General features: G+C 32.1%; 1 protein-coding gene and 1 pseudogene across 1 annotated transcript; both read left to right on the top strand.

The window, feature by feature from the left end:
* The first annotated feature begins 944 nt into the window (after positions 1 to 944).
* On the top strand, positions 945 to 7,772 carry LOC122723632 (ribonucleases P/MRP protein subunit POP1-like). The gene is made up of 12 exons (XM_043956416.1): positions 945 to 1,285; positions 2,495 to 2,961; positions 3,045 to 3,141; positions 3,302 to 3,409; positions 3,507 to 3,737; positions 4,101 to 4,219; positions 4,300 to 4,830; positions 5,000 to 5,108; positions 5,196 to 5,764; positions 6,212 to 6,379; positions 6,471 to 6,768; positions 7,069 to 7,772. The coding sequence occupies exons 2-11, from the start codon at positions 2,513 to 2,515 to the stop codon at positions 6,667 to 6,669; spliced, it is 2,580 nt and encodes an 859-aa protein (XP_043812351.1). The 5' UTR covers positions 945 to 1,285; positions 2,495 to 2,512; the 3' UTR covers positions 6,670 to 6,768; positions 7,069 to 7,772.
* A 6,776-nt stretch (positions 7,773 to 14,548) lies between these two features.
* The window catches only part of LOC122723631, a 10,478-nt pseudogene continuing 9,861 nt past the window's right edge, over positions 14,549 to 15,165 (top strand).

Below are 15,165 nucleotides of genomic sequence, written 5' to 3'. Positions count from 1 at the left end.
AATTAGTTGTAAAGAATGAGACCTGTAAGATGAAGAAGACAGTTAGGAGACCACCGAGTAAGTTTCCGATTGAGACCCTCTAACGCTCAAGTCAGATATGAGAACTTCATGGAGTTAAAGGAAGTAAAACAGAGAAGAGAATGGTGGTTCTAGATTCTCCCTATGTGATCGTGAGAGAGAGATAGGTCTTTTTTCATAGAAGGATAAATCTCTTTTCTCAGAGTTAATCCGGTGTATAAATACCTGTGGATAAAGTTGATACCACTTATGTCATGTCCCTTTCTAATGGAACAAGAATGCTTTTGTGCAAGTATATTAGGCAATACATTAATGATGGGTTATAGGACAATAAATATAGAGCTGGCCAGTTTGTACCTTTTAAATGTGCGCTTATGATTTCTGTATTGAACTAAGGAGGCGACCAGCTCATAGAAGGTCGTCATCTTTACCTTGATTTCATCAGGTCATGTTGGGCTCATCCAACTTATATAAAAATGAGTTTTTTCCGATTAGTGAGGTCAATTACGTCGACGTTCAAAGTATTGTTGTAATATGGGTTTTTGAGGAGGTCGGTTATCTGTTCTCTCCGGTTTTTGAGAAAGTCAGCCTATCTATTTCGAATTTGAATAAATTTAGGAGCATTGCTGATCTAATTTTTTATACGTAATAGGTCAGGTTTTTATATTGCTCGGTCCAACTAAATAGAAAATTTTTTAATTTGCGTGTATATATGTCACGATTTTAGAATTTTATTTTTTATATGTTATCTGGGTATGGTATATTTATAAAGAGTTTTATAATTATAATTTAATTTTAGATAGTATATATATTTATAAATTGATTTAATTGGGCAAATTTAAGATGTGTAGTTTTGGTTAAAATTATGTAATTTTTGTATGATTGTATAATTTAATTAATTGGTTATAAAAACCAAAACCACAGTGGCAAAAGCGCCTAACACATCGTATTTCAAAGGACCCGTCGACCGCCTGAGCAGCAGCACGTCGCGCCAGCTCCACCGCCGCATCGCGCGCCTGTGAGCCTCCGCACGCCGCACCTCTGCATCGACCGCTCGTTTGCAGCCCACCTCTGCATCGCGCGACTGGGAGCCGCCGCAGCACTGCACCTCGTGCTCGTGAGCCGCCGCACGCCGCACCTCTGCATCGACCGCTCGTTTACAGCCCACCGCTGTATCGCGCGACTGTGAGCCTCCGCACGCACGCACCTCTGCATCGACTGCTCGTTTGCCACCCACCTGGCTCCTCTGCAGTTCAGCAGTTCAACGGTAAGCATTTTTTTTTTTTAATCCGAAGAAAATAGTTCCTGTCCCTCCAATGATATGTGGGCTCTGGTTGCTTACTTAGCATTGCTAAATAGGTTTGCACACATATGTGAATATGTTTTTAGCAGTCTGGGTAGAATTTTGGTTGGTATTATTGGAAGCATTATGAATTTATTATGACATCCAAGTTTATAGGCATCATAGTGTTGCTTAGACATACTTAGCTTGTGGTTCCAAAAAATGGAGTCATTTCTGGTTTTCTTTTACAATGGAACCATGGAGTTGGTTATTCCATTCTGTTTCCATCAGATTATGTGATTGAGTGTTAAAAGTATGTAGTATATGAATATTCATTCTTTTTATCAATACTTAAGTAGTTAACTTGCATAAGAGATATATTTGATAGCATCATGTTGTGCAAAGTTCACAATTGATATGATATGTTATTGTAAAATGGACTTGGAGTAATTTCACTTTGGTTTTTGGATAATTAATTATTTTATTGTTTCCATCATTTCTCAACACGCCCTCTACGCATTTGCAAAATAGAATTGTTTGAACAAATTACAGTGAATTTTCTCTAAAAAAAGTTAATTTGAATTGAGTTACTTAATTAGCCTTATTTTCATTTATTATGTAGTCTGAATTCAAGTTGACTAGTTGAGCAAGCATGAAGATGATAAAATTATATAGCTCGTTTCAAATTTTATTTGCTTGATATTAAACTTTGTGTGATATTTGTATTATGTTATTGAGTTTGTATTTATTTGTATTATATTTGTTATGAATTGTGTTCTGTAATCTTTTTTGAAGGTGCTTACTCTCTTTTTTAATGTTTATTTATATTAATGATGACTATTAACTCATTAAAGTGTATTTAAAATAATTTGTCATTATTAATTTGAGTTTGAACTTGAGCTTGAGCCGAGTCTTTTTATTTTGAGTTTGAACTCGAGCTTTGTTAACGAGTTTCTTAATCGAGATTTTCGAATTCCAACTCGAATTAGGCTCATTATTATACTAAACAAGCTTTTCTCGAACTGAATTCGATAATAATATTTAATTCACGAGCCGAGCTTGAGCTACTAAAATTTTTTAATAAATGAGCTTGACCTTTACAAAACTCGGCTCGACTCAATTCGATTGCACCCTAAATTAACAGACGTCAGTTGTATTCTTTGCCGCTCTCTCATATGCTCAGTTCCCGTGAAGGTAAAAGTAACACTTCCAATGGCTGGCGATGGAAGCAAAAGCAGTGAAGTCTCAGCAATTCCACCTCGAAAAATCAATGTGCAGAAATTTGTAGAATCGCGTGCTTCTGAGCTCGAGACTCTTCACTCAATAGTATCAGACCGGTTGAACAACGATTTCCGATCTCGAAGAAACAAGAGAAGAAGAACCACTGCGTATGACAATCAAAATGCAAAGAAGAGAGATAAAAGAAGGAGAAAATTTGGAATAGCTATTGATAGAAGCAATAATGTGGCTGCGGAGCAAAACCAGGAAAGGCTTCCTCCTCGTCGCGTTCGGCGGAGAGTTGAACTTAGAAGGAATTCTAAAAGTGGTTTCTCTACTTCCAGCGAAGGGACAAAGAGGCTGAGAACGTATCTTTGGCATTCGAAGAGGTTCACAATGACAAAGCTGTGGGGTTTCCACCTTCCCCTGGGTTTGCAGGGCAGGTAACATTGTCATGTAATCTGCAGCTAAAAGTTTTTGCAAAATTAATAAGCTATTCTTTTTAGAGTGGGTTTGTATGATGCAGAGGAAGGGGGTCTCGAGCTTCATTGAAGTGGTACAAGCATGGGGCTCTTGTGCATGATGCAAGCTATTATACTGCTGTCCAGTTGGAGGGTCCAGAGGTAGGCATTACCCTCTCTTTGTAATTAGCAAATCTTTTAAGTCTGAATTTTTATTGCTTTGGTAGTTCTCATTTGTTGTAAGGTTCATAATTTATAGAACTTTTACTTGTAAGATTTATAAGTTGGAAGAATTTTTTTTTTAATGATATGTGATTTCTAGGATTCATTATCGTCAATCCTAAGGATGGTGCTCGAGCCTTCTTCATCAACTCAATCTGAGGAAATTACAAATACTATTCTTTCTGGTTGTATCTATGGAACCGCCATGGTATATTACTCCACTGCAATTGTTTTGTTGTTATTATTTTCCTGAAGGAGGATAACCCTATGATGTGCATATATGAAACTCCTTTTGTTTTTTTCAGCTTCATCATGTTGGAGCGCCTGTTTCTGAGTTGATAGCTCCTGTGACTTATATGTGGCGACCTTATCATCTTCCGAATGGAGAAAATGGTGGTAGTCACTGTAATTCTGATGGATGCAATGATTCGACAAGTTCTGAATCATTTTCTTCCCATCGCCAGCTTTGGGTGTTGATACATGCTTCAGCTTTCAATGAGGGATATGATGCTCTAAAATTTGCTTGTCAGAAACTTGTATGTCCTTTTTGTACCTGAAAAAATTTGTAAATTTAAATTTTGTTGTAGCTAAATTGGTGTTGACTTGCTATCTTACAAATAAGGTTTTCAGGAATTCCTTTTCCTCTAAATTCCCAGCTTGTTGGTAAAAGATGGTTGGTTGACCATATCTACAGCATATATTTCACCTTTTGTTTCTTGCCTCATGCCTCATTTTCATGTATTATAAATTGGTAAATCACGTCCCTTTGGTTTGTGATTTGCTTTCCTGACCATTAATTTTGTGTTGGAATTGGAGAACTTAATTTTTAGGTATTCTAAACATTCTGGAGGTTTGTGATATCTTAATATGTGAATTTCTTACTTTTCTTATTTTTTCAGATGAGTGAGAGTGGCATCTTGATCAATTGCATTTCACTTGAAGGCGAACTTGCAAAACTAGAGGTAATGGGATCGAAGGCATTTCAACTTCTTCAAAAGATATTACATCCTGTTTATTGGTGAGCCAACTAATAATTTTTTATGTTTCTTTGGGATCAAGATTTTTAGTTAACTATGGCTAAGGCTGCTTACTTGTGTGTAGAGATTCAAAGAATTCCTGGCAACTGAGGAAATGTGCTGTTGAAGATGCGGATCATGATTCCAAGCTTAAGAATCCTTCTATACTAGAAAATGAGGAGAATATGTCTTCATGTTCTATGTTTCCTTTTACAGTCAGGGATCCTCGAGCAATGTCTGAGACAAAGATCGGTGATGTTTCTGTGGCAGCTGCTACCACAATGAATTATGTGTCTGAAGATGAACCTAGAAAGGATGTCACTCCACTGGGAAATCCAGAAAAGATTGAAGATTTACTTTGGCAACCATGTTCAAAACCTGAAGGGGATAGCAGTTTCTCTAACAAAGGGGATCTGTGGGATGCAGCTTGCAGAATAAGTCTCCCTGTGGAAGATAATGTTCTTTGCTTGGAAAAACATCGTTTACGTATGGATTTCGTTTGCCTTGATGATGCAAAATCAGGGATGCCGAGTACTGCAGTTGATGTTCATGGTTCAAGATCTTGCCCTATTGTTCTTCTTAAACACAACAATGGAATGGGCTCATTCATGGGGTAATTCTTTTTACTAGATTTAATCTCTCATTTGTTGTTATTAGAAGTAATTGATCTGGTTCATTTTCATATATTTCCTGTGATCATACGTGTACCACGATTACATCTTTGCAAAAAAAATGAGCTGTATTCTTCATTAGCACCTCTTAAATGTTGCTTATCTTTACAGATGGTCAATAATAATGCCCTTGTGCTGGGTCAAGGTCTTTTGGATATCTTTCATCTCCAAAGGAGCTCGTGCCATAGGTCTTAGAGAGAAACGATGGATTGCATGTGAAGTATGTGTGCTTAACAAGCAAGAATTTTTTTTGAAAAAAAAAATGGTAACAGAACAATTATGATTTTTTTTAATTATTTCTTTGCAGGTAGGGTTACCCTTTTTTCCTTCAGATTTTCCTGACTGTAATCCATACCTCTCTTCTAAGGCAATTGAAAGTGCTGCCATAGACCAAAAAGCAGAACGACTATGTCCTGCTGTAAGATCCTTGAAAGTGCCTGTTCCACCCCCATGGAATAGCGTCCGCATTGCTGTGCAAGTGGCTTCAAGTTCTCATGCAAAAGACATGATTGGTGGCAATTCAATGTCAATCTTTAGATGTGATCATAGTGATATAACATCACTCAGGGTTGATGGTAACTCATTTGATGGAATTGTAGCAAGGACATCCAATATGTTGGCTGATTTTATGAATGAAATATATGGTGATTGTTCACTTTTATTCCCTCAAGCTCCAAACTGGAAGATGAAGTTTCTAGAGTCTATCAATGATGAAAGTAAACTTGGTCAACTTCAAAATGGTATTATGCGAATGAATTCTAACCGTCAATTGTGCTTTGTTAGAGTTCTTCTCCATGCATATAAAAAAGGTGTTTTTGAAGAGGGAGCAGTTGTATGTGCACCTTGTCTCAGTGATGTGTCACTATTGACTTCCAGGTATTCTTCCAGAACTTCTTATTCTTATTGATGCATCAGATTACTTTGAAAATCCGAGGTTTGCTTGATTATGTGAACTCTTGCTGAAATTGCATTAGGCTTCATTTGATAGGTGTGAATTTATAATAATAAGGTATTCAATTTGGATATTATTTGAAAGTTTATAATTATAATTTAAAAGACAAACCCAATCATCAATCATTTAAATGCACACCAACAGATTATAGATTCATAAGTCATAGAAGGATATTTTGCAAAATTAGAAGGATGTTTGTGCATCTCTCATTTTTTCAAGAGCTGAGTGGGACATTTAAAGGAGTGTTTTACTGTAATATGAACATTGCAAAGATCATCTAACGTATAGGGTTGAAATTATCATTTGGGGATTCCTACTGTTCATGAGGCTTATCATCTGATGTTATTTGATGTGGTTGGCACGTGCTTCAGGTCAGAAAATAATGAGACTGGTTTTCAGATTCCTACCTCTGTGGTGAGGTCATACTTCAAAGAGCAATCTTCTGGTAAGTGGGAACTCCAGATACCAGAAAACTCTGCTGCTGAAGAGTCCCATAGGTGGCCTATTGGTTTTGTCACGACAGGATATGTTCGAGGGAGGTTAGTGATGATGTTATTCTTTTATTTCTTTCAATGAATATGCAACTCTTTCTTTGGTAACAGAATCACAGGATTTACTTTTGATATGCAGCAAGAAGCCAATGGCAGAGGCCTTTTGTGAAGCAGTTTTACTAGCGGATCTTAGGGAAGAACAGTGGAATGGGATACCTGTAAAGAAGAGGAGAAAAGAAATATATGTGCTTGTCAGGAACTTGAGATCTTCAGCATATAGACTTGCTATGGCATCAGTTATCTTGGAACAACACCAAGACGATATGGAGTTCTTGTGAAATGCTGCAGGTGTGATAACAAATGCGCAGATGAAGTTAGGTAGATTATGTCGAGTCATTATGATGTTACATTGCAAAAATGGATTAGAGCTATTGCAGGTACTGATAGGATTTTGCTGAAAGAACATAGGGGTATATTTTGTTCTCTTTTTTATTGAATGAAAAAGAAAAAAGAACTTTTGTTTCTAAGGATAGAGTAGGAAGTTAGTATATGATTTCTTGTTTGTCCACTTTATAAGATTTTAAAAATGTGATAAATAAATATTTTAATTTTAGAGTTTATAAATCAAGATAAATACTTTTGAAAGGTTACTACTAGTGTTTAGTGATAAATTAGTTGGTAGAAGTCTGTATCACTGTTATAAGTCAAAATCACTATTTTGCATGGTGAGGTCGCAGGTGGATGTTGCCCATGCGGCTTTGATCCGCAGTAACTTAAGCCCAAAGGAGAGCAGAAGCTCGTTCCTGGAAGTCAGCTGGCAACCTCCTCCCGTGAAATTGCTTCAAAGTGAATACGAATGGTTGCTTTCTTGATGTTTGGTTCGTGCTTTATGGGAATGGTCTTTTCAGAGACTGGAATGATAATTGTTGGGCAAGTGTTCTATCTTTGCTGCTGAACTCTTGGCAACTTATAATCGTTTAAGATATTGATTTGAGAATCCCACGGATGATAGTTGAGTGTGATAACATAGGCGTTATGGAAGCTATAACTGATTGCATCATCTTATTCAGGATGCTTTGCTTCTTTACTCAAGGCTGTTTCTTCCCTTTTACAAGCGGTTCTAAAAGTTAAAAGTCACACGTATCCCTAGAGAATCTACTGCCGACTGGTTAGTGGACTTCGCGAAGGATGTCCCTAGAGGCGTCGATGTTCTGGCTTCTCCACTAGAGTTGCTGCCTTGGCTTCAAAAAGGGATGTAGTTGGAGTTATCTCTCTGACGTTAGTTTTTGTGTTTTTGTTGCCTTGTATTCCTTTTATTATCCCAAGCAAAAAACAAAAGTCATAATCACTAGGAAGCTCTTATTGTTTTAAAAATGAATTATATACTTGATGTTTTGTGAATTATTAATTATATATGTTAATCAGTATTTATTACATTAAATATTGAGCAAATGATTGATTGTATAGTTATTTTATGTTTAATGTACTTCCTCTATATTTATTTTTTCACCATTAAATCGAGATTTATTAGTTCATATAATAATAATTGTGAATTATAGGTTATATGGTGTGTGTATATATGTATTACAGATTGTTGATACAATTAGATGCAGAACTAAATATGAGAATTTTTTGTAGATGTTTTAAATGGGACAGTATGTTAACTAATATATAAGTAAGGGTATGTTAAATTGATCAAGAATCACGAATCATTAGAATCTTGTTATATAACTCTATCTTATATATACTGACACTCCACGAATCATTAGAATCTTTTTATTTTTAGTAAATATGATTAAAAATTGAATTTAAAATATAAAAATATTTTTAATTAGTCCTTATAATTATTTATATTTTCAATAATAAAAAAATAAATAAAGTATGTTGCTTATGTTAGCAAAGTTGAAATTTGGAAAATTAATATTGAATGTTTTGTTCTAATTTTTATTCTCTTATACCTCATAATGTACACTTGTATGAATTTTCATGTCTTCTACATCATTCTTTTTATTTATTTATTTATTTATTGGGATAAATTAGGAACATCGGCTAAAGCAAACAATTTTCAACATATAGGAAATTTCATTTATTTTATTTTTTAATTTTTGCAGAGGGAAAAGGAAAATATTCTATATTTTAAATGTGTTATTTTAATTTAGAAAATTTTAATTTAAAATATAAAAAAAACTTTTAGATTTTCAATACTTTTAAAGATTAAATTATTTAAAATCGCATTTTAAAAATAATAGTGTCTTAAAGTTTAGAGTTATAAGAGTCGCGCTGCTACGATTTGAAAAACTCATTAAACACTATCATTAATTTAAAAAAACTAATGTGTCTATTAAAAATTGAATTGATGTGAAGTGGTTGATGTTTATACACAGTGACTTTACGAGAAAACTACAGTAACTTTAACACTTAAGTTAATAAACTGATAAAATAACCGAATATAATAAATTAGTTATAGATGTGTAAGAATGTGTATCTTAATTTGTGCACACATCAACTTTTATTAATTATCAAATTTCTTATGAATCTGACTGATATTGACTAATTGATAAAAAATCTTAATTTGAATCTATTGGATTATATCCGCGATCAATAATTGTTCATAAAAACTTGATTTGTTCAGTAGAGCGCGAGTCTTGATAATACAACTATTAGAGTGGTTTGGTCCTTTTTTTTTTTTTTATGGATAAGATCTTTATAGGAGTGTATCATGTAACTCTAATTTATTGTGACAATTTATAATTTATTTTGAGTGATTATTGTGTTATATTTTAAATATTTATCAATCATATGATACCATTAAATTAAATAATAATTAATTTCAATAAGAGTTCAATGGAGATCTCTAACAACTAGAAGATGAATTCAATTGAGTTAAATATCTTAAATTTTCTAATCTTTTTAATAGTTTTTGGTGCTAATATACTATATAATTAAAATTTTGATTATTCTTAAACTTTTTGTGGTAATTATGTATGGTGGAATGCATGTATAGATTGCTAATATTTTATAAATATTAAGAAATTAAAAAAAGGGAAATGGACTATAGTTTCCAAAAAGATAATGATAGAAAACAATGTGGGTCTAATGCTTTAGGAGACAAAAGATTGTTATTGATATAATATTGCTCTATTTTTTAGAGCAAGAAAATAAACATCATAATGTTTATGAATATTTAAAATATTTTTCAAATTAAAAATATTAAAAATAAAAATATTCTCTCCGAGCGTTATTATTTTTTAATTAAAATTTTAACGAGCGACCACGGAATATTTTTATTAATTAACGACTTTTTTTCTCAGATTAACAATTCATATAATGATTTTCTTATATGCTTCTACACGTTTTTATAATATATATAATAATGTAAGTTTTCCTCTGTACTCCTTTTGTAACTCGGTACTCTCGCCTTTTCCTCTTTTTTAAACCTAACTTTTTATTTTCCCTTCTCCATGAGAAACGATATGCGTCGATTAACTATCGATAAATAAGAAAATATAGTTGTCCCTATTAATTTGACAGTCAACAGTAAGCGGCTCATCCCGTCAAAGATCGGAATAATAAAAAAAATGATCATTTAAGATATGTTTATATATATATAAAGAATTTAAAATTGGACTCACAGATTTAATATGGTAAGTGCATTTAAGTAAATTTGATAGAACTCTCATATTCTAGTCTCTCAATTTCTAATCTCCATTCTAAAAAAAAAAAATTAAAATTATTTACTTATTCAAATTTTTATAATAAAGCATGTTAAATTTAATTTTAAATTAATTTTTTTTATAAATTTGACTAATATGTATTTAAGTTAATAATTTTCTCAATGATATTTTCTAAAGCATATTATAGTAGCTATCCATGATTTGTTTTTTTATGTTGAATATTCTTCAATAGGTATGGTGTATGACTGAAATACTGCATTTCCCTTTTATGTAATAGAAATTAGAAATCGCTTATGTTTGCGAAAAACAAAGAAAAAGAGAAAAAAAAAGGAGAAATAGTATCACAGGGACTTGTTAGAAAAATAATAAACAAAAATCAACAAGTAAAGATTTACAAGTTTCACAAATAATTCATAAATCATCAAACACTTGCTGCTAAGTATATAAACATCTGTGGCAAAAAAAAAGTCTATAAACATCTAATCAAACAAATCCCATCAAATAAAAGAACCCAAATACATTTTTTTCTAAAATAGAAAATAAGCAAAAGAAAAAACACCAATATTATTTTATTTATGTATTTTCTATTGTGGATAGAGGGCTAAGTTGACATTGCCGCTTCACGGGATAACATATGAAGCACTTAATCAGACCGTTTACATTGCACGGGATAACATAGGCCGCACTTAATCAGACCGTTTACATTGCACGATGTGCAGGTCCTAAACCCATGCTTCTCAGAGTAGATCTTATGGCTGCCATTGCACTGTGCACAAAGAACATATCTCAGCCCTCCACAAACATCACAGACGCTATTGGTAACCCACCAATCAGCTTACTCAACTCACCACTCTCATTCATCTCCTTGATCTCCTCGGCCCCACCAACATACTTCCCTCCTAAGAAAACTGCAGGTAACCTAACTTTTTTGGACGCAGTAGAGTGGCTGAGATCACCAAGTAGGGCTCACACCTCCCTAAGACGGCCGCCGGAGCCACCTTCACCAAGGTACTTCTCCTGCTCATCTTTCAAAGATATCAATGTCATTCTCTTAGAAGAACAAAATGGATCCAAATCCCAACCCCAAACCCCCAGAAGACCCTCCATTTTCCACTGCGCCTCCCCACTCCACTGCCACCACCGCAACCACTCTAAAACATTCATAATTTCACCACCTCCTAACCAGGGTGAAATTATGAATGTTTTAGAGTGGTTGCGGTGGAGTGGGGAGGCGATCCGAACACGGTGGAAAATGGAGGTTCTTCTGGGGGTTTGGGGTTGGGATTTGGATCCATTTTGTTCTTCTAAGAGAATGGCATTGATATCTTTGAAAGATGAGCAGGAGAAGTGCCTTGGTGAAGGTGGCTCCGCCGGCCGTCTTAGGGAGGTGTGAGCCCTACTTGGTGATCTCAGCCACTCTAGCCACATTATATATAGAGAGAGAGAATGGAAGAGACATGAGACTAGTTAGGGTTACAAAGTAGGACTGGACCGGGCCTTTGGTGCTATTAAAGAAAGTGATTCTATAACTTTAACAATGGAGTGTCTGATCAAATGCTTGATTCATCATTGGTTTAAATCTTCGGAGGTCTTTAAAAATATTAGATATTCTCAATATTTATTCTAAATTTGAATTTAGTAAGAAGGAAAGTAATTATATATAAAGTCAAATTTGCTTGAAAAAATTTGAAGTTATGGTAATTAATTATTTATGAGTTTTTAATATTAATATTTGCAAAAAAGATGTCAGCCAATTGGGAAAAAATGACAATGCAGTACATGGTAATATTTTTAATTCCTTGGTTTCGGGGATGTTGAGAGATATGAAATATTTATTCTAAATTTGGATTTACTAAGAAGGAAAGTAATTATATATATATAGTCAAGTTTGCTTGGAAAAATTTGAAGTTATGGTAATTAATTATTTATGGATTTTTAATATTAATATTTGTAAAAAATAGATGGAGCCAATCGGGAAAAAATGGCAATGCAACACATGGTAATATTTTTAATTTCTTGGTTTCGGGGATATTTACTAGTAGCGAGAGGGGTGCATTGAGATCTGCCAATCCCTAAATAATTTTTCTCAGCTAATGTGGAGAACTCCAATAAATTCTGTTTACGACTATAGAACTTAATTGTGCCATATGTATGAGCAAATGCATGTGCAGGAACAACTCAGAAATCATTATTGAAATTTTAATATCATTTCTAGAATAAAAGATGTCGATCACAATGGTTTCTTCCCGCTACTTCCATCTTAGTAAGGAAAAAAATATTTTTTAGTGTATATGGTATAAGAAAACTAATTAATTTTTTAATTTTAAAAAATATATTAAAATATTTTTAATATTTTTTTAAAAAATAATAATTATTTTTTATTAATTTTAAGGTTAAATATTATAAAAGAATTTAAAATGTTATGAATATAAAAAATTAATTAATAAACTTTTTAAATATCTAAAATATTAATTAATAAATTTTAAAATTATAAAAATTAAATAGTAAAATATTTAATGAATAAAATTAACCTAATCATTTACTAATAAATTTTTTAAAATATTTTAATATTTTTTAAAATTAAATTTTTTTATAAAAATTAAGTAATAATTTTTTCTTAATGCTTAATATTTTGATTTAGTGATTAAAAAAATAAATTATAAAAAATTATCTTTTATATTCAACTAATCACTAACATAACTGCTATTCCCTACTAAATAAGGTGAATAATCAGTTAATAGTTTAATAAAAATGAGAATTATCAGTATGGACTCACATTTAAAAATTAGAAAATGGGGAGCAAACAAAAGGAATTACATTCCCAATTGAGTCATGGTTCGGTTTTTATTTTGAATTTAAATAGTAATCTGTTAGGTTTTGAAGCGCGCAAAATTAAAATAAAATTAACATCAATTTAATTAAGTTATTTTATTTTTCTTTAAATCAAATTAAAATTTGCTGTATGTCACTTGAAATCGTTGAATTGAAATCAATATTTAAGAATTTTAGAATATGGGCTTAAATCTCTAATTTCATCTTTCACGTTGACCTTAAATTGACCACCATGCATTACATTATTATTTAAATTGAGTAGTAGCTTTTTATGATACAATATTTAAATTTATCTCGTACTTTTTTTAATGTTGTTTGTTATAAAATTGACAAAATAAAATAAGATAGAGTTTAATTTTTAAAATTTAATAATACTCACCCGAAAGCATTCTACATATTAGTATATTGACTAATTATTATTAATAAATAATATTGTTTACTATAAATTGATGAAAATATTTTTATAAACCAATAAATCAATAAATTGAGTTATTTTTAAGTACATTTGATGGGAAGTATATATTTGGATCCAATTTTATATAGATTAATAAATTTTTAAAAAAATAATAAATTATATTATAAATAATAAATAAAATTTACTTTAATATCTTTTTTTTTTTTTGAAATAGAGGTTGGGGAGTAGAACCTTAGACCTCTCAAGTCTACTAGAATGCACTTTCCACCAGGCTAAGTCTCGGAGTGCCTTTAATATCTATTAACTTCATAATAAATCTAATTCACTTAAAAATTTCTCCTTTCAATTTTCCCATTTTGATTCAACTTGTGCACCACTGATCTATCCAAACCGGATTTTGATGAGTCAAACTTTTAAAACTAAAATGGTTTTTAATAAATACATTTAAAACTGAATTTATGAGAGAAACATTTACAAATATCAATAAAATGTGTAATATAACTATTTTAAATTTAATTAATTATTTATTTTTAAGCATAAACAATGATGTGATTTAACAAATGATATAAAATGAATTTCATTGTTCATCTCTCTAAAATAATAATGAAAGGACATTCACAAAAATTACCCTATGCAAAATCGATTAATATTTTTAATAATTAACTCGTTCAAATACGATGAAAATTATATTAAATTATTTAAATTCATTCTAAATCAAATTATTATGACTCAAACTAATACCATATTTATATATATTTTAATTAATAATTTATAAATAAAATTTTTAATAATAATATTTAAAACTTAATATTTCATAAATATATTTATATAATATAATTTTAAATGAAATACATAAATTTATAAATATTATAATAAAATATATATTTAATTAAATTAATTTATATATAAATAAATAATATGATTATTCAATATGAAATTCCATCAAATTTATTCAAATCTAATTATATATTTTATTCAAATTCATTGTAATAAAATTCCATCAAATTAAATATTCGAAATATTTTATCTATTCAAATCTCTAATTTATATCGTTTCATAAGATATTTAGCTATCAATTGTATTAAAAAAGATAAAAAATAGTTAGAAAAATATATTTTTAATTATTATGTAATTATACTTTAAGTCTTAATACATTAGGGACAAAGACAAACCAAACCCGTCCCACGATTAAAGTGTTGTTTTTGCATCTTCCATAAGTAACGACAAGTTTCCAAATTGGCCACCCATGCATGAGCCCCACAGAATCACGTGCATGCATCGTCTCAAACACTAATATCTTTCCTCTTCATTAATCATCACAACATACAGGCCATTTCCCCATTTCTGACTTCTCTATCTCCATTAATGGAGAGGCCGCTCATCGAAGTATCAGACTCAGAGTTTCGTCTAGACTTTATGCTCAATTCCAAATGCCGAGCCAACGTCCGCCTCAGGTCTCTCTCCGCCACTACCCCAATAGCATTCAAGGTCCAAACTTCATCGCCGCACAAGTTCCTGGTTAATCCACCAACTGGGCTTATCCCTCCTTCATCCTCTACCATCTTTCAAATCATACTCAGACCACAAACCCATCTCCCATCCTCTTTCCCTCGTTCTCCCTCCGACCGTTTCCTCCCAATTCATCCGATTTGACTAACCCCGATTCTCTCAACTCATGGTTCTCTTCCCTTCCTCTCTGGTCAACTCAAGATTTTAAGCTCAAGGTTGCCTTCGTCGGTCCATTTCTTCTCCGGCACGCTGTCAGCAGTGGGGATGTTAACTCTGTGAAGAATATAATAAAAGAGGCAAAGGTCGATACTTTCTGAGTTGTCACCGAGAGGGGCTGAGTCGCTCCTTCGAGTTGCTACTGAGTTGGCTGACCCTGAGGGTATGGTGAACTTACTGCTTGAAGC

The sequence above is a fragment of the Manihot esculenta genome, chromosome 5 (assembly GCF_001659605.2).
Source record: "Manihot esculenta cultivar AM560-2 chromosome 5, M.esculenta_v8, whole genome shotgun sequence".
In the NCBI taxonomy this organism is placed as follows: domain Eukaryota; kingdom Viridiplantae; phylum Streptophyta; class Magnoliopsida; order Malpighiales; family Euphorbiaceae; genus Manihot; species Manihot esculenta.
This window is presented reverse-complemented; position numbering and strand designations above follow the sequence as displayed.

Coding starts and splice junctions, on each gene's coding strand:
- LOC122723632 (XM_043956416.1), top strand. CDS start 2,513: ATGGCTGGCGATGGAAGCAAAAGCAGTGAAGTCTCAGCAATTCCACCT. Junction 4,220..4,299: donor ATATTACATCCTGTTTATTG/GTGAGCCAACTA, acceptor CTTACTTGTGTG/TAGAGATTCAAAGAATTCCT. Junction 5,109..5,195: donor AACGATGGATTGCATGTGAA/GTATGTGTGCTT, acceptor ATTTCTTTGCAG/GTAGGGTTACCCTTTTTTCC.